Source organism: Scatophagus argus, chromosome 3 (assembly GCF_020382885.2).
Source record: "Scatophagus argus isolate fScaArg1 chromosome 3, fScaArg1.pri, whole genome shotgun sequence".
Lineage (NCBI taxonomy): Eukaryota > Metazoa > Chordata > Actinopteri > Scatophagidae > Scatophagus > Scatophagus argus.
In genome coordinates this window covers 4,056,674-4,082,008 of record NC_058495.1, presented here as the reverse complement: position 1 = coordinate 4,082,008, position 25,335 = coordinate 4,056,674, and the positions used below count along the sequence as shown (strand labels likewise).

The 25,335-nt window shown below is 42.3% G+C and overlaps 1 protein-coding gene across 4 annotated transcripts in view; it reads left to right on the top strand.

The window, feature by feature from the left end:
- Positions 1-25,335, top strand: part of plxnb1b (plexin b1b) — a 90,226-nt gene that overhangs the window by 41,913 nt on the left and 22,978 nt on the right. For all 4 annotated transcript variants that reach the window (XM_046381968.1, XM_046381976.1, XM_046381986.1 and 1 more), the window contains 6 exons: positions 11,821-11,909; positions 12,383-13,544; positions 16,613-16,795; positions 20,520-20,648; positions 20,955-21,055; positions 24,673-24,805. In XM_046381968.1, coding sequence (XP_046237924.1) covers positions 12,393-13,544; positions 16,613-16,795; positions 20,520-20,648; positions 20,955-21,055; positions 24,673-24,805 — 1,698 coding nt within the window. In that variant the 5' untranslated portion in view covers positions 11,821-11,909; positions 12,383-12,392. The remainder of the gene's footprint in view (positions 1-11,820; positions 11,910-12,382; positions 13,545-16,612; positions 16,796-20,519; positions 20,649-20,954; positions 21,056-24,672; positions 24,806-25,335) is intronic.

Sequence of the window (25,335 nt, the reverse complement as noted above, 5' to 3'; positions counted from 1 at the left end):
TGAAAACAATTCATTTATGAAGTCCACTTTGCTTTACTTCCTCATCAGTCCTGTTCAGGTTGTCACGATACCAAAATTAGATTTCACTTTCAGTGGAATTTAAATTAGCACATTTGCAAGCAGGACTTGACCTCATCTGAGCACCAGTGGGGACTGGGATGAAGTGCAGTGCCACATAATAGTCAGGCATTCATGTATTGTGACTTAACAGATTTGGTTATGATTGGTAGTGAACAAAATGCATAAAACGTTCTATTAAGATAAATGTAATTTGATATTGCAATAATGACGTATAGCTGTAGAATCAATGGGTATGGGTATAACGCAAAGTAAATCAGTGAAAACGCCAGAGGATCTTCAAAGTCGACAGGATGCATCCTCTGGGAGCCATCAATATTTCATGGTGGTCCATCCAATATTTTTTGAGATATTTCAGTCTGGAGCAAATAGTGCCATTTCCGTGTGTTTATTTGGTATACTGATGTCAGATGATAAAATGATACCTTGTGGTTACAGGCTCTGGCTCAGGGGTCACTGGGATGATGAGCAGTTTTTTGTGATATTATCAAAGAGCTCAAAGAGGGGTTGTATAACAGTCACAGTAAGTTGAAAGAACTGATCCAGGAAGAATGAGTTGGACACTTTGGATTGGCGTGTGGACTGTCTGCTCACTAGCTCTTTAAATCCACATACGCAGGAAGAGACAGGAAGTGAAGTGTCAATGTTAGCGGGGACGCTGTCTTCCTCTCTGTTGCTTGGGAACTTTGACTTATCGCACTTCATTTTGCAGCTGCACTTTTGGTTCGATTCTTAGAGTCAGCGTTATGCTGCTGGCATGAAATCCTGTACTGCAAGGCCAAGTAGCATTAACAAGCTGTCAATGCCCGAGGGGTGTATGTGTGTGTGTGTGTGTGCGCGTGTGTGTCTGGTCCCCTCTCCTGTGACTTGAGTCATGAATATGTAGCAGCTTCTGGCTTTGTTCAGTCACTCACACACTACATGAAAAAAGAGATCGGACTGTCAGAGTGAGCCTGAGTGTGCCTTCAGAGCAGGTTAGACCAGCTGAATTACAGCCCTGAACCAGCACTTTATCTGGTGGGGCGTAGAGAAACGCAGGTGGAGGCGAACCAAGGCTGGCTGGAGGATCTAATGGATGTGTGTAGACCAAGATCACTCCGAACGCTGTGAAGATTTTACAAAGGGCTTATTGTGAAATCAAAGTTTCACTTGAGGGTTTCAAATTAAAAGTTAGAAGCAGGATCGGCTTTAGAAGAGCATTTTTTCTTTTTTTCTTTTCTCTCTTTTTTTTTTTTAACAACAGGATCTTGTTTATTTATTTATTTATTCTACTTGTCATGTTAACATTACTGCAGGCACAGACACGCAGCTCAGTAACCACATCACCACTGGCTCTCTACTGTAACCTGATTTCTTCAAAGTCATGTCAATAAAACTGGTCTGCAATCAGGGCAAGGGATTAAGACACACAGCTGGATTTCTGCTGGTGAAACCTGTCTTATGTGTTATCGTGTCTAACTGGGAGTGACAGAGACCTGCCGGTCTAGAAGGTGGCTACACAGTCTTAACAGTATAGCTGCAAAAAATCACTGCAAGCGCAAGCCAAACAGTGATTCAAAAAAAAAAAAACAACAAAAAAACATAACCTTATTTTGTGATTGTGGCGTTGTAGTTATGTTCTAAAGCACAAAAACAATCCTGTAGGAAGGTGCCGCATTAAAGGATTTCTTGTGAATTCAGCTGCAGCGCTCGCTTTATCCTGTCTGCTGTGTGTGTACTTAAACTACGCCACCGGCCATGTTCAGGCACAGACCGGCTGCTCATGAAGTCATAAAGGCACAGGTGAACCGGAGGCTTTATATGCACCAACATCATCATCAGAAAGCTGCGTCGGGTCACATGGGAAAAAGTTTTTAGGAGGGCTTTGACGCTAAATTGTGTATTTGGACTAATATTCAACTACAAGATACAAGATACAAAATAGGTTTATTTGTCACACACACAATCATACACGGTACAATGTGCAGTGAAATTCTTTGTGTCCCTGCTACCAAAAAATAGGTAAATAAAAATTTTAAATTTAAAGAAAAATAATAAAATTAAAATTAAATTTAAAAAAGTGAAAATGTGCAATATTTACATGAGTGGTATTTACATAAGAAGCATTGCTGGAAAGCTACAAAAAATTTATAAAATCCGCTAAGGTATATAAAAAAAATAGTCCACCCGCCCTTCAAAACAAATGTTTGTCATATTGAGTGACTGTATGGATGCCTTTGAGGAAAAACTGCCTGAAAGTGTGTGCTGCTGCCCGGAGTTCTACAGTTCACTGTGTCGAGATCACTAAGGCACGCAGAAGACCCAGCGGAGAGGTCAGGGATGCAGTGCCATGCAGCCAGGAGGAGGCTTTCTGCCAGAGCTCCAGTCACACTTCCTCACTGTCTGTCATTTTGACAGACTGAGTGGTAAAAATTCTGTCATAAATCACCATTACCCCTCATTTTAATTTTCATCTTTTTAATGAGAATGGGACAGAGCCTGTTCATTCATAGCATTTAATTGCTTGCTCTATATCACTAGCTGCAGATGGTTGATAGACGTTATCATTATTACGAGCTCATCCTTCATCCTCCACTGCATCAATTCCTCTTTTTTTAACTCATTTATCAGCCTTGTCATAGTTATTGGGCTACATGTGTTTATTTGACAGTGTTGTGTGTGAGTTACTTAACGTCATGGCAGATCGCCCTCAGTGTCCGAATCTGTCCAAATGACAAACGGCCTTCAGATTTGTCTTCATGTGTAGCCCAGCACTCGGTACAGGTCTCCTGTAGGCGTGGTCCGATGACATGCCGTGCGAACTAGCTCATTTTGACATATGCTCATTCTGGCCTTAAATATCACTAAACAAAAGTCTTTTTTGACACAGGGGTTTTATGTGTATCCGTTCAGCTTATAAGAATAGAAAAGTGAACTAGAACTCTGATGACTTGCTGAATAATTTAGTCGAACACTGTTGTACTCATGGCTTTAGTGCTTTTCACCCATTAGCCATTGAAAGTCAGCGTGTGGTGTATCAGAAAGTTTCTACTTTCTCAGTCCTCCTCTCACCACGTTGCCATTCATGCATTCACTCTGAAGTGCTGTGTTTCCATTTATGTCGAGGCAGCAACAGCTCCAGCTGCCTATAGGCCCATTACTGTGGCTGAGCTTTGTAAGTTGGTCATGATAATGAGTGGACAGGAAAAAATAGCTCTTGTCAATCGTGCTTTTCCTATCCGTCAGAGGAGTTACTGCATTCTTTTTCATTATGCGTGCGTCGTTGTTCCCGCCATAATCAGCATGTCAGAGCACAAGCTGTAATTTGGCTGTGAAGACATTGCCTCATGAAAACACAAGTGTGTGCGCGCGCACTCACACAGACAGACACTGACCCTCACATATTTTCCCCTCTTCCCGCTGAGTTAGTGCTCGACAGTGACTTTGTACTGTTTATACGAGCACGATATCACAGTCCAATGACGCAGACACACACAGACTGTAGATTCTGTTTGCATCTAACAACCATAGAGTCAAAATGATTATTTCCCTTATCTGTCCAAGTGTTTGCCAACTGGCCTCTGTAGCCACCCTGTCACCATAGTTATATTATAGACTTATCGTGCATATCTTATCGACTTCTTGCCCATTGTGTTTACATGCATGTTTGTGTACATGAGTCATTTTAGCCAACATGATGCCAGAATAAACAACACAGGCTTTCTTGCTATTTTAAGACTAAGGCGCAGCTACTGAATGTTTTTTTTCTCACTTATTTATTGTTTCGGACATGTACGTGTATTTTTTTAAATTATTTTTAATTATTCAGGATATAGTATGTTATTCACACTCCAGTTCCAACGTCAATGACAGTAACTTTCTTATCACAGTTATTTCTGGAACGTAGTTAATGTGACAGGTCATCCCTGTGTTGTCATCCGTTAAATATCATGTATTGATTTATGTGATAGATTTATGTGACATGCAGCAAGAAATGATGATAAGGAATGTACAACAGCTGAGAGGCTTGTTGTTGTACATTTTTTATAGATTTTCATCCCATAATATCTGGAAGAGAAAACAATGTCAACCAAATTTCACCCAGATTTTTTTTTTCTCTCCAGTGCATAAAAAATGCGTTGTTTCCTGTGATCGGAGGTACAGTTTATACAAAGGGCGAGGACAGTTTTTCTTCCTCTAACGGAAAGTGATGATACCATTTGAAGCATAACGACAGCAAAGAAATCCAGAGCGGTCTGCAGCATATTCTAGATGGCCACTAAAAACACACAGCCTGTAGATGGCTGACAGTGGGGACAGTAGGGGGCTTATCAAGGCCTGTAGCTACACACTCATGTCCATAACTGGCTGGAGATCTGCTCTGGGCAGCGACAGAGCCGGTCAGTGTCAGAGGTTGTGTTTGGCTAATTTGCCTCAGGATGACTGTTGTCCAGCCCACTGCATCTCCTGGCGGAACAGCAGAGCTATTCACCACGCTGATTTTTACTCCTCAGGTTTGAACTGGCGACACGCTCAACAGTTTATTTGTGTCACATATCAGTATGGTACACATAGCACATATATGTGTCATATCTCTTTTTTTCCCCCCCACCCCTCCTCTCTAGTGCTTCCTGTCAATCTCTATCACCAAATCCTTCCTGCCCTCAGAGAACATTCTGCCGTTTATGGCTGTCTAACAACCCTCTCACCTGGTCAAGTGTCCTACTTCCTGCTGTCTGTGGAAGTGATGGTCGTCATCTTTGAACTCTGTTCTGTGGAAGCAGTCAGACCCATAAGCAGTTAAATACAGTGTCCAAGACGTTGTCTCAGTGTTAAGTTGGTAATGATAACCCGAGTCTCTGTGTGTCCCCACCCTACTATTCTGTGTGTATGTGAGCGTCTCATCGGACAGCTGCCATCCATGGTGACTGCCCCGTACAATGGAATTACACACTATGACTCGACACACACGCACACACACACACACCACTCGATACTTTGCTTAAACCGCTGTGGTCCAAAGGTTACACCATGCACGAGCATATGATGCACGTGCAAATGTGGCCATCAAGCCTAACATTATGCAGAACCATACACACACGTTAGTTGTCTTTTATAGAAACATAACCAGTACTTTTCAAATACTTAATGGGAATGCGGCAGGATCATCACTCTGTGGCGAGTAAGAGCGTTTTAAATTTCATGCTCTGAGCCCATGAAGTGTTTTTGTGTAAAGCAAAGTTTAATGTACACAGTAAAGTTTTTGGAAAATAAAAACTGAAGAAATAAAAAAAAAAAAAAAGAAATTCAAAAGAGCTGCTGATTATGCTTCACGTGAGCAAATTTTCTCAGAGTTAGTAAAATGAACATAAATGTGAGCTATAGAGTATCTGAGCCACAGAAAGGTTTGGTTATTGGTGTGTGTGTGTGTGTGTGTGTGTGTGTGAGAGAGAGAGAGATCCGGCTTTGGTCTGCAGTTAAATGCGCTAACAATGCAGCTCTCGTTCACTGTTATTCTAAAGTCTTTTCTCTACAGCATGAAATAGCGAAACAGAATAGCACTTGCAGTAGCGCTGCAGTCATCAATCCCTAATTCCAATGCAATCAAACTCTTTCTGCCAAAGTCACATATGTTATGTTTTTCTTTTCTTTGTTGGCATTTTGCCTTTATGAAGATGACGCAGGAAATAATCAACATAAGGTTGTCAGAAAGATTGTACATGTTCTGCTCTGTGTTGAGTTATGCCTCAACCTGTTTGGGTGTTTCCAGGTTCTAGTCTGGAATAGATGAAGGTACCATCACCACTTTGTCTCAAAGTAGAAGATGTGAGATATAACTCACCTTGAAGCATTATGGCCTCTCTGCTTGAGTGCATTCAAAGGTTATTGCTTGCACCACTGTACATACTTTATGGTGTGTGTGCTGCCAGCCGCACCTGTCTGCATCTGAGTTACGATCCAGATAAACTCAACAGACTTTAATAGCTTCCTTTCTGGCAGCTGTGACTGTTTATGATAGCCCTGATGACTCTCTGCTTGCTCTCATTTATGCCCGTTAACATCTAATTCCTCATCAGACTGTCGCTTTATCATGTTGACATGACTTAAAAGACTAGCAGGGTGACTGGACTTGCCTGTTTGCCTGAATGAAAGTAGGTGAGCCTTAGATGTATGTTGTAGGATACAGGAGCTATAAACTCAAATAATCTTGGAATAGTCCTTTACTGGCTGACATCACATTTGGCCTCAGCCCAGTGAGCAGCAGTCTTTACATAGAGAGCTGCACTGATTCATGCATGCACATGTTTTGGTCAGAGCTATTGAGATCCACCCAAACGTACAAGTGATCCCTGAGACCCGGATATCCGTCCTCTCTTGTATCCAGGCTCAACCTCTGTCACCCCAGGGCAATTTGTTTTAGGCTATAAAGTTTAACAACCATGGGAACTTCCTTTGCCCACCCAGCTCCTCTGCGGCACAAGTGGCTCTCCTCTGACCACTGAAACATGTCCAGAAAAGCCCACTGTCATGTCGTTGGGGGACCTCATCCCTTAAAAGGGCCTGATCAGAGACACTAAGGGATTTTTATGTCTTAATTTTTGGAAGGACATTTTCCAGAAGAGAGCACAGGGCAATGATTTCCCCTCCTCCTCCTCCTCTTCCTCTCTCTCTGAAGTTCATCAGCCGGGGAGGAATGTGTTCTTGTAGACGGGCGGCAATTGTTGGGGGTTTCTCTATAAATAACTTCTTGTCAGCCAACCAGCAGAGCTGACCAGCTCCAGCACCAATGGGCAAACTAATGCAATGACTGAGAGAGAGAAATCACCAGCTTAGTTCTGACACAGTACATTAACCACTGCATCTAATCTAAAGACAGTCTTTCTCATGAAACACTTTTTCACAAGTCGGAAAGATTGACAAATCATGGGACAATGTAGCAGTGATCTGTTTTGATTCTTACATAGGGCCTTTTACACTTTACACTGAGCTTTCACATTTCACGTTACTGTCACATGCGGGCTAACCCTAAGTGTAGCAAAGGGCCAGCTGGCACTGCAGTGGAGCAGAGTTAGCCCCCAAGAATCTATTAAACACAGGGCCAAAAGGTGCCAGTGTGAAACAGAGTTAAAGTAAACAAGAATAGTACATTGTGAACATTAGCCGCGTGTTCCAACGGACATTTAACCAGGGCTAGTAGAAGTGCAGTGTGAATGTATAGTCCTGGGCCAAGAATATGCACTGTGAAAGGCCTTCGCACAGATTTTTATTTCACACCATATAAGAAGTGGAAATTTCACACTTTGTAATAAACAGCTGTGCGGATTCAGTGTGCGTCTCCGGAAGCAATATTGGCAGCATGCAGCAAGCTGAGTGATACGGCTGCTCTGGTGTTATGACTGTTATTAATAGTTGCTATAAAGCACTACCTGCAGGGTGGGAGAGCCTGTAGCAGACAGTAGCACAGTAAAACATTTGCTGCACCACTCTAAGGAAGAATGAGTACATTTGTTTCCAGTTAATGTGTATCTGTTGCCATTCAAGACACATATCACAGTTAATAGCACAGGGAGACTGTGAGGTTTTTGTAATAAACAGAAGAGCTTGATAAAATGCTTACACTATGGTGTTAAAGCCAGACAGAGTAACATGAGAAGGTGTAAAAGTTTTTCGTTGCACAGATAACATCGGGTGGGGTGGGGAGTGGTGGAGCTGTGGGAGAGATGTTTGAAACTCTCCTGGTTACATCATCATCAACCATCAACAAAGGCTGGGCAGTTATGCTTGAAAAGATCAGTGTTAAAGCTATGAGCCTGCATGTGAACATAAAAAGTTTCCTCTCATCCTCTCGAGGCGCATGTTTTGTACAAAAATATGCATTCGCTCGGTTGTGCGTTGAGCTGACAGCAAGCTGATCCCAAAGCACGTGCACATCACTCTGACTTGTACTAAAGAGTAGCTGATTGGGGAAAAGCGTTGGCGTCTTCAGCCTCCTGTTGGTGATTCTGATATCAGTTTCTAACATAGAAAAAGGAACAAAAGTCAACGAACCAAAGGCACAATGGCAACCATTACTAGCGGTTGCATTTAAATAAAATTTAATACGAACTAGAATAGGGCTGATTCAGCTAATAATAAGTTAGTTCTGCATTACAGAGCCCCAGTGTGCTGCTAGGTGTTACCAAGTAGCCCTAATGATTTCCACAGCTCGTATATCACAGCAGTAACATTTGTGCTGTAAAGGAGCAGGAGGAGGATGTTGACGGTCAGTGTTTGTGTAACTGAACACTGTGGGGCTCTCACAGCCACTAAAGCATCCTTTGTAAACACAGTTTGTTGATGTAAAAGCAATGACTGATTGCAGATGGCTGCGTTCACTCAAGGCCTCGCTCAGTCCCACTGTTCCTCTGTGTGTGTGTGTCTGTGGGCATTTTGGAGTGTGTTTATTTGTTTAAAGTGTACAGAGGAGCAGAGGAGGACTTCTCATTATAGGCGTGTGAGTGTGTGTATGTGTGCATGTGTGTGCTTGTGCACATTGGTGTGTTTATGCTTACAGTCATGTCACTAATTAGAAACTTGCTTTATTTCCCCTCCCCCTTGTTCTGTGAATGAGTGGGTGTTGAATGAGGCATTATGGGTACTATAATTAATGGCCACCTCATCCTTCTCTCTCTCTCTCTCTCTCTCTCTCTCTCTCTCTCTCTCTCTCTCTCTCTCTCTTTTTCTTTCTTTCTTTCTTTCTTTCTTTCTTTCTTTCTGTCTGTCTGTGTCTTTCTCTCTCTCTCTCTTTCTTACTGTCTCACTCTCTCTCTTCTCTATTATTATCATTAGTCACATTCCATCAGTTCCCAGTGAGCACTGAGGCTTGTGAGTGCTTGTTTGTGCCGATTTTCCTCGTCGCTTCCCCCTTCTCTGTCTCACCCCTCTCTTCCCTTTTCACCATTGTCTTCCTGTAACCCTGTTTCTGTTCACTAACGTCACCGTGCCAGCTTTTTCACTTCGGATATGCTCAGTCCCCTTCCCTGTTCTTGTCCCACTGTCCCCTCCAGAATGTAGGCTAGTTGAATTGACAAATGAATCAAAGGCTGGCTCACTGAAGCGTATGATGGCTCAATTGAATGTGCCTCTCAGGAATGCTTCGCTGTGTTGCGAAATCTCCATTCCAGTCCATTGGTGGTGGATTGAGGCTGGTAGACTTTGGTTTGTCCTATAGCGACTCTACCATGCTGGTCCTGTCCGTCTGATATAGGCCCCACAACCCCCTCTCCTCTGAACAATATATTGGTACAAGTTAAGAAGTGCGTTGGCACTTAATCTGTTCTTTGTAGTCCTGGTCCAGTCTTAAAGCTCAACTGAAACCATCCTCCTATCATCCATCAGTGTGGCACTGCCTTTTTCAACATGAAACAATGAGTCGTTTGGATGACTGAACGAATATGTGCCCCAGCTGAACAGGAAACATTTAGTGCATGTATTTACCGTTGAATGTTCAGGTGATTCAACACTGTCATACTCTTTGTACCACATCACTGTCTACTCTACTGTTAAGTTGTCTCAACCACCTTTTTCATAAGCCAGACATACAGACATACACCTTCTTCCTGTTAGGAGTTTGTCAAAATAGTGCATACACCGGGAACGTGTCTGTGTATGTGGGGTTCCAGTTGTAGCATATATAGTAGCAAATGTGTGTCCCCTCTTGGGTTGATGTAATGATGATGATACAATATATCTGCAATAAGATGAAATCAGTCAGTGTATCGACCTACTCAATTTCCTAGGCCTTGTTGTTATCAACCTTAAGTCTCCCACAGAGGAAGAGCAGCCTCTCTGCTGCACCGTTAGCTAGTGGGTATGAAACAGACTCATACATTTTGCTGTAGTACATGCTCCATATTCTATCATATGAGCTTATCATCTGAGAGTAGGACAGTGTTCCAACCAGGTGGAGTCCATTACTTTAAAGTGAAGGATCAGATAAAGCAATTCCAGGCAAGCATTTTGTCCTCCCTACTCTCATCAAACTCATACCTTTTGACTGGAAAAAAAAACACAAAAAAAAATCAAAAAGCTTCTAGACAAGGAGAAATGTGATTTTTGATGGGTGAGAATTGAATCAGAAGTCCATTCTCTTGTTCTCATGTGTCTCAAACCCTGAATGAAGTTGAGCCTGATTGGATTATTCACTACAGGAAAGGGAAATGTCTTTTAACTGAAGTTGGCTCAGAGTGGTGGCAGCCCAGTTTACTGTAGTTTTTGGCTATTTGATTTGCAGCTTTCAGCAAATAGCGAATTGAAACAGATTAAGAAATGACTGGCCTGTTACTCTTGGATGAATGGAGTGACAGTTTGCAGATTTTGACAGTTATTGGAGAAGGCAACTCTGTGCTCAAATCTGATGTTGTTATTCCTGATGGAGTAACATACATTCGGCTTGCAGAAACTGTTGGCTAGTGTAGGAAACAGGAGAAGGATTATATTTGTTGAACTAGTGATTCTGTGAGTTAATGTGCCGGTCATTCTTGTCTTTGCTCCATTATGCTTTGGACTGCTGCTTTCAGGATTATCTGCACAGGGCTGTGGGGTGTTTTTCCATCCAACAGTTGTGACATGCTGACTGCAGAATCTTTGGTTCAGATTTCGGGGTTGGTCACAGATGCATCTAATGTGCTTGACCTCTCTGCCTCTGCTTGTGTTGGAACTGAAGGTAGTTCTACACAAGCATACCATCGAGTGGAAAAACAAACATTTGCAAGGAAGTTCTTGACGAGTTTCAGATCTAATTCACATTTGGATAAAATTATACAGATAACAGTGATGATAATTTCTGTGCCCTAGTAAATCTTTCTTTTTTGGCCTAGTGCCATGCCTTTACCCTCATTCCCACACAGAAGAGATTGCCACCAACAAAGCAAGCTCTCTAATGCTCCTACTGTGGCAGCAAAAGAGGTTTGTGTGTGTGTGTGTGTGTGTGTGTGTGTGTGTGTGTGTCTCTTCAGTGAGGTGAATAGTGTCTTTTTCAGTCACTCTCTGTCTTTTTCCCCAACCTCCCCTTTGGATAAGCCCACTGGAGATCCGCCTGAACTCGTAAAAGATAATCCTGCTTCTGTGCCAGTGATGGCGTGTTGGGAGGTGATGGAGGAGGAGAGGTGGATAAAAAGAAGAAGAGGGGAGATTATGATTGGGAAAGAGGAGGACATACTGTATATGGAGTGAAAAGGAGAATTGATTGTATTTTAACAGTCATATCTAGTGAAAGCATTACAGTATTTCACAAAGTAAGCATAAAAGCACATTCAGCTGCCTGGGCAAAGGAACTGTACCACACTCAAGGTTCCCTTGCCATCTTCTTTTACCTCACATCAACTTGTTTTTCTGGCAGAGACTCTAAAATCTGTGGGGTTTTTTATCTTGTATCCTAGCAATGAGTGAGGATTGTATATTGGGAGTGTGTGAGGCACTGAAAGCCCTCTTGGACTGTCAGTACTTGAGTTGGCATCTGCTGAGGGCTTTTTTACTCACAAAAACGGATGTAGCCAGTCAGGCATAGGTCTGACGGGAATTTCAATTGACATAAGCTTCCCACGGCTTTCAGTGGATGACAGTGATGCCAAAAAATACAAGGTGTTCGAATGACAGAGTCTGTGTTTGCCCCCTATAATCTCCCTTAGGCTGAGGTTTGACATCCCTTCATTTGTTGCTGTAAATGACTTTGGGTGTCTTTAGCGCAGCATATACTGATGTATCTTTTCTTCTGTGTTGCAGGTTGTGTCCAGAAGGATGCATCTTTAAACCTAAGCTGCTGAGAGGTCAAGAGGTGACATGCCTCTGTAAAACGCCACTGGAAACAAATGGTGAGGAGCCAAAGTCTCAGATAGTTTATTATACTGAAGAAGTCCTCCTGTGGTTGTTTAAACTGTGAATTGCTTCTTGGTGTAGTTTTAGATAGAAACAGTTGTTTATCTTATGTTACAAAAAAAATTCTACATCTCATAAAGGTCAAAAATGTTTTAAAAAAAAGTTCCTATATTGCACTTACCTTTTAGATAATTCCCAAGTCTTGCTGTAAACTGGAATTAAAAGAGCCATGGCCATTTTACTGTATCCACTATGTATGGTACCGACTGACATCTGTACACAAATTAATACTACTCTTAAATGTATCACAAAAAATGGATCTTTAAGGCTTTCTGGAACTAAATGTGTGATCATATGAAGATCCATAGCCCATATCTGTCAGGCCTGTGACATGGAAACTTTTGACAACTTCTTTTCAAGTGCATGTAGACATAATTTCTAACAACATGTCCTGTCTTGTTTCTCTCAGCTCTGCTGCCATGCCTCCGGGGATGGTGCGTCGTCTTTCTGTGTCAGCAGTCCAAACGCTGCTGTCTGTCCTGCTGCTGGCCGTTGGCTGGCCTTTCACCTCATTACATAGCAGTGTTGTCCATTCTTCTCCCTTGAGTCTTTATCCCACCTTTGTCCGGAATGACACTCTGTTTGAGCATTTGGCCTTGCACCCAAACCCTAGTGTTGGTCGGGTCTATGTTGGGGCCCGAGATCACCTGTACCAGTTGGATCGATTCCTCCAACCTGAACTCCAGGACAACACTGGACCTGTCACAGACAACCGGGAGTGCTTACCTCCTGTAACCGAGAGCAACTGCCCTCAGGCTAAGATCACCAACAACCACAACAAACTGCTTCTGGTAGACCCTTACTCCATGGAGCTTATTACCTGCGGGAGTGTCAACCAAGGAATTTGCCAGAAACGTAGTTTGGATTCTGTGGATGTGGTTCTTTTCTCCACGGAGAGGCCAGTGGATACTCAGTACGTAGCGGCTAACCACCCCAATGTTAGCACAGTGGGACTCGTGGTTCGCTCTCATCCTGACAAGCAGCCAGTACTGTATGTGGGGCGGGGCTACACCAGCAGCCACCCACCTATTTCCACACGAAACCTTGCTCAGGAACCCGTTTTTTCCTATGAGGAGACTGCCAAGTTGGCTGTGGCTGGCCGTCTCTCGGAATACGACCATCATTTTGTAGCATCATTTGCCCACCGTCAGCATGTCTACTTCCTCTTCTACAGACGGGACCTGAAGTCCCAGTCACGCGAGTACCGCACCTATGTCTCACGTGTTTGTTTGGATGACCAGGCGTATTACTCTTACGTGGAAGTACCCTTGACATGCCGTTCCAGGGCAGGGAAAGTTTACAACCTCTTGCAGGCTGTTCAACTTGGGCTCACCAAGGACGGTGGAGTGAGCCAAGGCTCAGAAACTCTTCTTGGTGTCTTCTCCACTCGTTTGGCTTCGTCCACTCGGCCCAGTGAGGACTCGGCCCTCTGCATGTTCGACCTCGAAGATGTGGATCGCAGGATTAACTCCACCAGAGACCTGTGCTACACACAGATGGGTAAAGAAGCAGGGGTGGAAGCAGCCTACATTGAGTACGAAGTCAAATCTAACTGTGCCAACCTGCCAGAGGTGAGTTCAACAGGCTGAATCCATTTCACTCTGTGGAAACTTGTCATGTAGTTGTCATGTCTATCACTTTTTCAAAAAGTGAGGTCTGAACAAATGAGCAGCACATATAGCCAAATGCTAGTACGATAAAGCAGTTTATTTTTTAAAGACAACAAAAAGCCTAATTTTTATCAACAATTTTATCATGAATGCCTTTGAATCCAAATCGCTTCTACACATTACCTCTCAGATTAGGCAGTTTTGGGGGATCCTGACACACTGCGTTAGTGATCACGTTCTTAAACCAAAGTGAACAATAGCCACGTGCATTGGCAACAGTCAGTACGTATCACAATACAAGAGTTGGGATTCTTTATATTGTGATACTGTGAGCAAGATGATATATTGTTTCATAGGCCTGTGTTGTTTGTGTTTACAGTAGCAATGTGTGCTTACTTCTTCCTGTCACAGTTGACATTACTTTGGAGTGGAAGTGTCAAATAAAATTAAAATAACAATAATAAAAATAAAATTGGAAACAGTGTTTTTGAAAACTGATACAACAACATAAATCATATCGTCACAATACTCAAGTGGATCAGTAATTTTTTCTTTTACAACCCTTGTATAGTTTGTGGCTTTTGAATTCAGACAAGTTTGTATTTCAAAGACAAAATGACAACCCCCATAGAAAATCAAATCAAATCTATTTCCTGCTCTCAGTGGCTGCTGAGAGTCACTTCAGAAAGACACTTGTCATCACTTTCACCAACAAACCCCATAGTGGTCAACATACTGAACCAGATAGCAGTTACACCACTCCACTCCCATGTGTCAGTGTGTGTAATTGTGTGTTTGTGTCACAGGGTGTTACAGAAAATCCGAATGCATGCTAAGAAAGGCGGCCTACAGGAATAAGAATGGCCTTGTATTGTCTAAGTATGAGATGTGTGACCACATCTTTCATTCTTCGCCCTGTGCTGTTATAAATTATAGTATATTCGCTTCCTCGGAATGAAAATGTTCACATAAACACAAGGCAGATGGGAACACCTTGAACCAGTCACTAAATAACACAGAAGACTTGACATTGTTTTGTTCCTTTGTTCCTTGTTGTTGTTGTTCTGTTTACTGAAGAACACGTGTTCTTTGTTTTCCTTCTGTGACGCTGAATAAAAGCTTTTGTCTGCCAAAACTGGTTTTGCCGTGCCTCTGAAGCTGTCCAGGGCTGCCCTCCTCTAGCAGAGCGATCTTTACATCAGAGAGGATGGAATTAAATTTGACATTTTTTTCACAGGCAGATGTGAAGGAGGGATTGAATTAGACTGGGCCTCTCATGGCAACAGGTCTAACAGTCGTGACTCCTGATGTGTCCATGTGTTTGCATATGCGTTTGAAAGGATATTGTGAGCTACTTTGTCTTCCTCCTCTATTATCACTTGCTTCTGTTTTGAGGACATAGAGCAGCACTGACCCCTCAACCTCTGCAGCCACGTACAACAGATTAGCTCAAGAGGAGGGCAGTGCGGACAGTGTAATTTAATGCAATTGCTGGTCAGGGAGGGATCGATCTGTGGCATTAGCCGTACTTAGTGGGGTTGGGTTGAGGCTAATGTTTAACAAGGACAGATAAAGAAACACCGGACAGAGATGAGGCTTTGAAGGGGACAAAGAATAAGAGATTAAGGAGTACAGGCGCACAGCGAATAAAAAGCATCAAGGACACATAGGAATACATGTCTTTGAAAGTGAAGATGGACAAAAAAAGCGAGGGGGGGGCTATAGCTAACAGGGAACGGTGGTGAGAGGTTTTGAGCAGGATTTACAGTGTCATTAAGATGTCAAATCTCAATTGGATCCCAGTACACAAACAACTGCAAAGCAGCTTCAGCTCTCTGTCTTTGCCAGGATAGTCCATCTGCACCAGGGACCGATTCTCACGCAAGATCTAAGCTGTGGGGGACACGCTTTGTTATTGTCGATGAGGATTCAAGACACCTACCAAGCAATAGCAACCGCAACTTTTTTTGTCATTTTACTTCCTCATGGTTCCTACTGCCCTCAGTGTTTGTGGCTAAATGTCCAGATGATTGCAGTCTGCTCATCCGCGTGTATCATTACAGTGTAATCACTGGCTCCCATCCGCCATGGCAGTCAGTGACACTCAAGCCTTTAAGCATTCAGACCGGACGTCATAACTTCATAACTATTTCAGTAGTCATAATGTAGTTTGGGGTTATTCTTAGCATGCAGTCATTCCTGATTGTTTTCCTGCAATGGTTGGCTTCTGATGATGTGGACAGAACAGGCTGTCTAAACTGCCCTTCGCTGCTCATGGCTAACTTAATCAGTGCTCACTGAGGCCTTTATATAGCTGTCTGAACGCTGTTTAGCTATGTTATTATGACCAAAGTTGTACAGTTTTGAGCAGGGGTGAAATCAGGAAAATATTTAGGTGGTATTGTAGTAGGATTGTATGATAGTAGTTCAGCAGTGCTGGTATATCAGCATTTTTTTAAGGGCAGGCCAAATAAGGAGTCCATTCATAACATCACCCCAGCCAGCTACATGCAGTCCATCAAAACAAGGACCCTTCAACAGACAGAGCTCTCAGGTTCATTGCCTCTACTTTCTATTGTTACGATTACCAGTGATGAAGCAATGACCCTGCTTTCAAGTGTTCTTGTTGAAAAAATACATTTCCTGGAACAAAAAACAACAACCATCCTGCCAGAGCAAAGACTCCCTACTGCCAATCTGTGGAAGCAAAAACAAATTTTCTTTAAGCTTTAAAGCACCGAGTGTAGAAGTCACTGGAATCCTGTGAGAGTTTGTTCCCCAAACCCAACCCCTCCATAATAAATCCTGCTGGGATTTGACTTACCACAACAGACATGCTGCTGCTTTATTTTTGGTAACTTGCTGAGAAATGAACAACAAATCACTTGAAGGGCTTCTCTTTGCACAAAATAATCAGTACACTTTACATTTCACATGCAATATGATATGTTATTTTCCTTTTGATCTAATCCTTATATTACCCAAACATGACATGTTAGAACTGTCCTCTCCTGTGTCCCGTATGTTAGAACACTCTTGACGCCTACCCCTGCGGCTCTGACCACACCCCCAGCCCGATGGCCAGCAGGATCGCCGTAGAAGCAGAGACCATATTGGACAGCCCGTCTGCCCGTCTCACTGCTGTGGCTGTAAGCGTGAGGCCGGGACATACCATCGCCTTCCTGGGAGATTCCAAAGGGAACCTGCACAAGGTAACATCCCAGTAACTAACAAAGTGTACTTTATGTTCTAACTGTGAAGTTATGCAGGGATTGTGCTGTTATTATATACTGTGCAGTTGGTGTCATAATTTTGAGTTCAGACCTTTTTTGGGCAACATGTTTGGTATTTCTCATATAACTGTAATACTTGTCCCTGCACAGACATGGCACTCAACCCAGATATCCAGTTAAACCTCTCTCTGTTCTTCTGCCAACCAGCAGAGGTCTAAAATGATGTGTAGAGGAAGACAGTCTGAACTAAGCACTCCAGAAATAATCTCTCCCATTGTACTAACTCCTCCAGTAAATGATGAAAACCAAACACATCACTGTGTGCCTGGTAAATAAGGTGTCTGGCCAGACTAAAGTTTTGAAGCCCTATCATATGGTATCATAAGTTTTTATAGTTGATGTAGCAATGTTTCATTTTCAGAAAGTTTCCAGGTATACATCTCGGAGTTGCATAAAAATTAAAAATAAAAAAAGGCCTTCTTTCAGAGACAAGAGAGGAAATGCTCACTATACTCAAAATACTCAACAGAAATGTTGTTAGCTTTCACACAGACAGTGTGAGCATTCAGCTTCGACGGCTGGATCATGAGAAGCTCCTCTGAAGTGGCGTTGTCCCCATCAGGCTGTCACTTCGATTTCCGAGGTGCTGCGAGTGAATGCCGGGGAGCACAGCTGAGTCACCGCGGGGGTCACGTATGGCAGTGTCTCTGGGGGTTCAGGCGGAGGTCAGGGCAGAGCTTATGTAAATGAATAGAACATTTCAGCTGTGTATGTGTATTCGTTAGCAAATTTAAACGCAAATTAGGAAAGTCTTGGGCTTGTTGATCACAATGATTCCCGATCTTTCTGTGGGTTACTGATAATATGAAGCGCTGGACTAAGCTACAGGCTCAGTTGAGTAGGGAGGTTGTAGTTTGGCCCTTTATCAAGAGTTTACAGATTGTGAGCTCGTCTCCACACAGTTGGCTCTTTGTGCTGGTTTTTTTCCCCTCCCCTGAATGGTGGCTTGTGGTTGAAGCCCCCAGCACAAGCAGAAGTAGCACAATGACAACCATTAATGTATTTTTATATGGTTACATCACACAGGCAGTCAAACCCTGAGCAACACATCACGGCGAGCAGATAATGGAGCTCCATGCTTGTGTTGTGCACTGTCATCGCTGACTGGCAGACACGTGCACTTCCTAACAGAGAGACTCATTCAGAGTTTTGTGGAGATATGGGTCATAGCAGCAGGCGGTGTCACTGTCACTGACATTAATGGACACATTGTCAGTCCGTGTCCTCCTCGCTGCAACCAAAACTAATTAAAGTCAAACGTAACCATTCCCCTGATGTGCACTGTGTGTAAAAGGGGACTGTGCAATTGAAAAATCAAAGTGAACAAACTTGTTAAGAAAGTGATAACTTTTAGGCTCAATTAACCCTGCGGATCCAGACAATTTCTTTCTTTTCTTTCTTTCTTTTGCGTGTAACAGAGCAGCAAGCATGCAGTTTCAATTTCCCACTCCTCCTTTCATATACTCCTCTCTCCCTTGTTTGAAGAGAATTGTGTCATTTAGTTTACTTGTTCTTTTACTTGTGTGTAGTTTCAGTAATTTCTGCAGTCTGGATGGGCAGCTATTAGAGCTTGGCAGTCTGTTTTCGTGGAGCTGAGGGATCAAAGCGTGTCAGACTGCATAGCTGACCTAAAATTAAAAAATAGTTTTTCCCCAATGTAAAATTAATCATAATGTGACAAGATAAGATAAGAAATTTTGGTAAACTGATGAATTGGAACAAAAACATAAAGCTTCTATTTTTGGACTTGGACATTTGCATTGACATGATTTGTGGATTATTCACACAGTCAACATGAAAAATTGGGGATCGTTTAAAACTTATTCAGTCAGGGTTACCAGGACAACAACTGTACTAACACACACACACACACACACACACACACACACACACCGGTTTCTTTTTGTGTGTAAAATGGTTAAAGCCAACTTAAAAAAAAGAGAAAAAAAATCACATTTTAAGTCCACTCTTGTTTTATATACACTATGGTGGTGCCAGTTGTTAATTTAAGGGATCATTCTGATTACCGACTACGTGATTTATCTTGACACTTAAAAGAGTAGACTTAATAATTCTTTTTAAATCTGTCATCCAGGAGCATTTGGTGAGAAGTATTTTCAGACATTTCTGTGGGTTACAAACTAAATTTTTCCTTCAACATGTTCTGACAGAAGGGAGCGTGATACAAAAATCCTCACTGAGTTCATATCACATCCCCCCCAGTGCTGCTGACCTCAGGCCTCTGGTAGATAAACATGGCGTGCAGTGACTGGCTAATTGCAGCTGCTGGGAATAACGAGAGAACTAAATGAAGTTAAGCCAGGGCTGAAGACACAGGAGGCCGTATGATTTCTGGGGTGTAATTGCTGAAACCTCAGCAGATTTCTAAACCGTTGTATGAAGATGCAAATACTCACCAGTCAGGATGCCATCTCTAAATGTTTGTCTTGTTGAGGTCAGCTCAGTGCCTAATGGTAGAAGAAAGAGGGGTTTTGTGCAGCAAGCATGCAGTTTCAGTTTCCCACTCCTCCTTTCATACACGTGTTCAGGGTGAACTTCTACTCCTCTCTCCCTTGTTCGAAGAGAATTGTGTCATTTAGTTTACTTGTTCTTTTACTTGTGTGTAGTTTCAGTAATTTCTGCAGTCTGGATGGGCAGCTATTAGAGCTTGGCAGTCTGTTTTCGTGGAGCTGAGGGATCAAAGCGTGTCAGACTGCATAGCTGACCTCAAATCCTCCACATACCTGGAGGATGATGGGATTAGCCTGGCATCAGGAGCACATCCTGGCACATCACAGACCAGATTGAGGAAGCCACACTTCTCCTGACCTGTGCTCGATATTCCCATTAGGATGATTGCTGTCTTTGTACCCCCTCACAGTGGAATATCTCACTAATGCCATTAGATGGAATGAAGCTGCTGTTCAGCCTGCTGTAAATCACATCCAAAGGTTGATGTGGAGCAGTTGGTCAGGCTGCCCTTTCATATCAACTCACATCACAGCAGCTTGGGACTTTTAGCAGCTAACACGGTGTCAGACTGAGGTCTCCTATTGTTGTTTGGTTGTTAGTTGGCTCTGACTATCTGGCAGGGATGGAACTGTGATCAGAGTACATTTGCTCCAGTACTGTACTGCATTGAGGTGCTTGTACTTGCCTTGAATATTTCTTTTTTCAGCTACTTTACATCTGCTCCTCTACATTTTGGAGGGAAATATTGTAAAAAAAAAAAAAAAAAGTTGTTGTTTGAATTAATTAGAAATTTAATTGACTTTGAAAGCAGGTAGTTTTAGAGGTGTGATGCCAAATCTGTGGAGTACTCTTTTTACTTCCGCTGAACAACTGCTTCCCATATTTCACCAATAAAGCCTGAGGGATACATACAACGGAGTTTGACAAAATTCAAGTCGAGGTTCACCTACAGGCTTTTTCTAGAGCTTTCTGTTGTATAATATGTTCAAAATAAATTATTTTTATGGCCTGTGGGGCTACATTCTTTGAAATATGTCATAATGGTATTATGAAAATTGAAAGAAGGAAAATAATTATTATTTTTATGCTCTCCAAAAGCTTAACAGAAGGACAGGCTGTTAAATTATTACATAATCGCAACATTTGTGCGTATATTTATACATCTCCTCAGGTGTTCCTGGGGCCAAATGGCGAGGTGGAGGAGTACTCTGTCATTCCCATTCAGCTGAACACAGTTATCAGTTCAGACCTCATCCTGGACCAGAAAGAGGAGCATCTCTTCATCATGACACAGAACATGGTAAATGCAAACACAGAGATGCATCATACAGTAATGAAATGAGACTACTCTTGTAGTCTCATTTCATGCACGCCTTTCCTATGTTTTAGTTAAAAACCGAAAGAGAAATAATTTGGACTCTCTTGTTTCTGCCCCAGTTCTCTCTTTCAGTAAGTGAACCGGTAGTTAGGATTATTCTAATGACCATATTTTTATTTTGCATTGTTCCACTGGAATATATGGGCCACCTATTCTTTTTAATCAGATTGTACGGCTTAGTGTGCACGGTTTGCACGACTGAACATGATTGTGTTGTCCTGGTTCCAGCTGCAGAAGAGGCCTGTGGCTGAATGCCAGCGGAACCTAGACTGTCACTCCTGTCTGCAGGCCCATGACCCCTACTGTGGCTGGTGTGTCCTGGAGGGAAGGTAAGAGCAACCTAAGCACTTAACTCCAGCCCCACATATGTTCTGATCCAGCATCCGAGGAAGTGTGGCTAAGTGGAACGTACTTACAATTTTGATTTATGGTGTAAAATAATCTGCTACAACGAACGGATAAATGGCTCATCATCAAGGTTTTGGATTCTTTACAGTACTTCACATACAGTGCATAAAAAAACGGAGATCCAGTGTTGAAAGTGTTAATTAGTCTCAATTGAATGATCAATTTATTAATGAATCTGTGACAATTTTCCTATTTATTTTTTTGTTTATTAAGAAACAAGACTAAGAATGAGCTTTGTGAGGTTGCACTCACAATGAAGTACTATGTTTAACTAAGTACTATGTTTACCATGGTCATCTGGTCATTAGTTTTGCACGTATCTAGCTGTAACCAAACCAAAACAAATTTGACCTGACAGTGATGGATCAGGGGATCACAACTCAGTCCTTATGGGGTCATAAAAGTGTGTACCAAATTTCTTAAAAACAAACAAACACTTAAACAAAAAACCGTCCAGTACTTTTTGAGTTATTTAAGTCTGGACTAATTGTGTTTTCGAGATTTTTCTTTTGTACATTCTTTTTTGTATCAGTCTCTTTCAAATATATGATTTAGATGTATTATTAGACAAAATGGAATAATCAACTTTTGTCTGCATTGGTTAGACATGCCTCAATAAAGATTAATGAAATAAGCGGTACATAAAAGATAATAATACTTAAAAGGCCAGACTAGAAATGATACATTATTGTACAATAATACATTAAAAATTCATCCACAGAGCTAGTGAATAATAGAGCTACTCAATAATAATAACCAGACTAAATAATAATAATAAGTTTCCATTGTAGCTGTTAAAACCAGTCTATGCATTTTTTGCTACGCAGAAGCCACTTCAGACTCAGATATGTCAGTCACATGATAATGCTAAATGCTAAAACGTAACACACAGTGCATCCGGAAAGTATTCACACCGCTTCGCTTTTTGCACATTTTGTCATGTTGCGGTCTAATTCCAAAATGGATTAAATTCATTTTTTCCCTCAAAAATTCTACACAAAATACCTCATAATGACAAAGTGAAACAAGTTTGCTTGCATTTTTTTGCAAATTTATTAGAAATAAAAAAAACAAAACAAAAGTACATAAGTACTCACACCCTGTGATCAATACTTTGTTGAAGCCCCTTTGACAGCAATTACAGCCTTAAGTCTTTTTGAGTATGATCCTATAAGCTTGGCACACTTATTTTTGGACAGTTTCTTCCACTCTTCAATGCAGAACCTCTCAAGCTCCATCAGGTTGGATGGGGAGCGTCGGTGCACAGCCATTTCCAGATCTCTCCAGAGATGCTCAACAGGGTTCAAGTCTGGGCTCTGGCTGGGCCACTCAAGGACATTCACAGAGTTGTCCTGAAGCCACTCCTCTGTGATGTTGGCTGTATGCTTAGGGTCGTTGTCCTGTTGGAAGATAAACCTTCTCCCCAGTCTGAGGTCCAGTGCGCTCTGGAACAGGTTGACAGCAAAGATGTCTGTGTACATTGCTGCAGTCATGCCAAAGAGTTCAATCTTTGTTTCATCAGACCACAGAATTTTGTTTCTTGTGCTCTGAGAGTCCTTCAGGTGCCTTTTGGCAAACTCCAGACGGGCTTTCATGTGCATTTTACTGAGGAGTGGCTTCCGTCTGGCCACTCTACCATACAGGCCTGATTGGTGGAGTGCTACAGAAATGGTTGTCTCTTCTCTGAGGTTCTTCCCTCTCCACAGAGCAACGCTGGAGCTCAGTCAGAGTGACCATTGGGTTCTTGGTCACCTCCCTGACTAAGGCCCTTCTACTCAGTTTAGTTGGGCGGCCAGCTCCAGGAAGAGTCCGGGTGGTTCCAAGCTTCTTCCACTTATGGATTATGGAGGCCACTGTGCTCTTTGGGACCTTTAATGCAGCAGAAATCTTTTGGTACCCTTCCCCAGATCTGTGCCTCTCGGAGGTCTACAGACAATTCCTTTGACTTCATGGCTTGGTTTGTGCTCTGACATGCAGGTCTGACAGACAGGTGTGTGCCTTTACAAATCATGCCCAGTCAACTCAATTTACCACAGGTGGACTCAACTCAAGTTGTAGAAACCTCTGAAGGATGATCGATGGAAACAGGATGCACCAGAGCTCAGTTTTGAGTGTCATGGCAAAGGGTGTGAATACTTATGTACATGTTACATTTTTGGTTTTTCATTTTTAGTAAATTTGCAAAACATTCAAGAAAACTTGTTTCACTTTGTCATTATGAGGTATTTTGTGTAGAATCTTGAGGGAGAAATTTAATTTAATCCATTTTGGAATGTGGAAAAAGTGAGGCGTTGTGAATACTTTCTGGATGCACTGTATGAAGTAGAAGAATAGCTGAATCAGTCAACTGGCTCAGGTATGTCAGTTACATACTAATATCTGCTGAAGGTTTGCTAACATTAGCTAACATGAGTTATGCTAAGCTACTGGTCATAGCAGACCAAGTAAAGCTGTAGCTGCAGTGTTTTAGTAGCATGTAGTCGCCTAACTAAGAATGGTTTTATTTTTGCTACCTTTGAAGGAGGTTTTTGTGTTTAAAGATAGAGCTGGAGTTTGCCATGTTGTACCATATTGTTTCTACAGTAGCCAACAATGGACAAACCAAACTCTGGCTGTCGAGAGGGCCTTTATTTTTAGAGGCCACCACAGGGAAGGGTGAGAAGAGGGGTGTTCACTTGGTTTCCATCTGCAGTCTCATCGCTATATACCACTAAACCCTTTACACTTGAGCTTTTAAAATACGTAATGGTATTCTTGCTGCTTATGAATGTGATTTCTTTATTTGTAAGAGGAAGAACATTTCATTTTTTTATGGAAGAGGAAAAGGCAAAAGTTTAGCTTTAATCACATCTAATGTACTCTTCTCTAAAGTTGAACGTTATAAGAAGCAGTATAGACTGCTTGTTATTCTCTTGTTGCTTTTGTAAGGATTTTATAAAGAAAGTACATAATTAATGAGCTGCTGATGTTGCTGTGAAATATTTTGTTTGATTTAGATTCACACAGGTCTAGTTCAAAGACTTTTTTGTGAAAAAGAAAAAGTTCATTGCTGACAAGTGAAGTATCAGCAGACAAGGAAACTGCTGGCACCCTTGTTAGTGTTTTTGCCAAGTCATCTCAAAAAAACTAAGTGTGTCTGATGGGATTGTGTTTGAGTCTGATGAAAGAAATCTGCCTCTCCTTCCCGTCTGTGCTTCCTCACTGCTCTGCCTCGCCACCTGGCCTCCCACCCCCCTCTCACCGGGATGTTTTCTCTCCACTTCTCTCTTTACTTCTTTCATTTTCTTCCCTTCTTCCTGATTTCACAACAGGCCTGTTTTTATAAACAACACCTCTCAACTATTTAGAAAAACATGATACCCATTCAGGACGGAGTTTTGTATATGACATACGGATTTGCAGTGTATATACTTAAATCATTTTCATGATTTATTTTGCTAATTTGGTCTTTTTTAGAGACATAGATGGACAGTCTGACTTTAGCTCACAACATAATAAGGATAGTGTAACAGGGCAGCCTTGGTTTTTTTGCCTGCAGGTGTGTGTTGCAGTCCGAGTGTGCTCGTGGCAAACACACAGGTCAGTGGCTGTGGAGCTTTGACATGGAGCAGCAGTGTCTGGCCATCCAGGACCTCAACCCCTCCAACATCAGCAGGGAGGAGAGCAGGACGGTGAGTCTGCAATACATGAACACGTGAACACGAGCAGCAAAGGAGCAAAACAAAGCTCTGTCGTACAGCTGCCTGCCCGTACGCATCTTCACAACGGATTTAAAGGAAGACGAGGAAAAATCTTTCTGTTGCTCACAGATTAAAAAAAAATATCCGCTTCAGTCACCTACAGAACACATTGCACAGATATCCTTCACAGATATCCATTCCTGCGGGTATGGGTTTGTCATAATCTGCATGTACATGCTCCCTCCCCCAGTAATTGAGTCTACAATTGAGTCTCCTCACATACCAAAAAGCAATAAAGCTCAGGCCCACATAACACCTTGGCTCTTCCAAGAATTCCTTATCAGCTGAGAGATTTACTGTACACTGGCTGGAGGTGCTGTCTGTGTGTGTGAGTGTTTGTGTGTGTCAGGTTGTCAGGTTAAAGATAGCGATCATAGCTCTGTCCTGTCATGTCCTAGAGCAGGAGAAAAGCACAGTAACAGTCATCTGTGTGGAAGATGATGCCTGTGGATAGCAGCTGA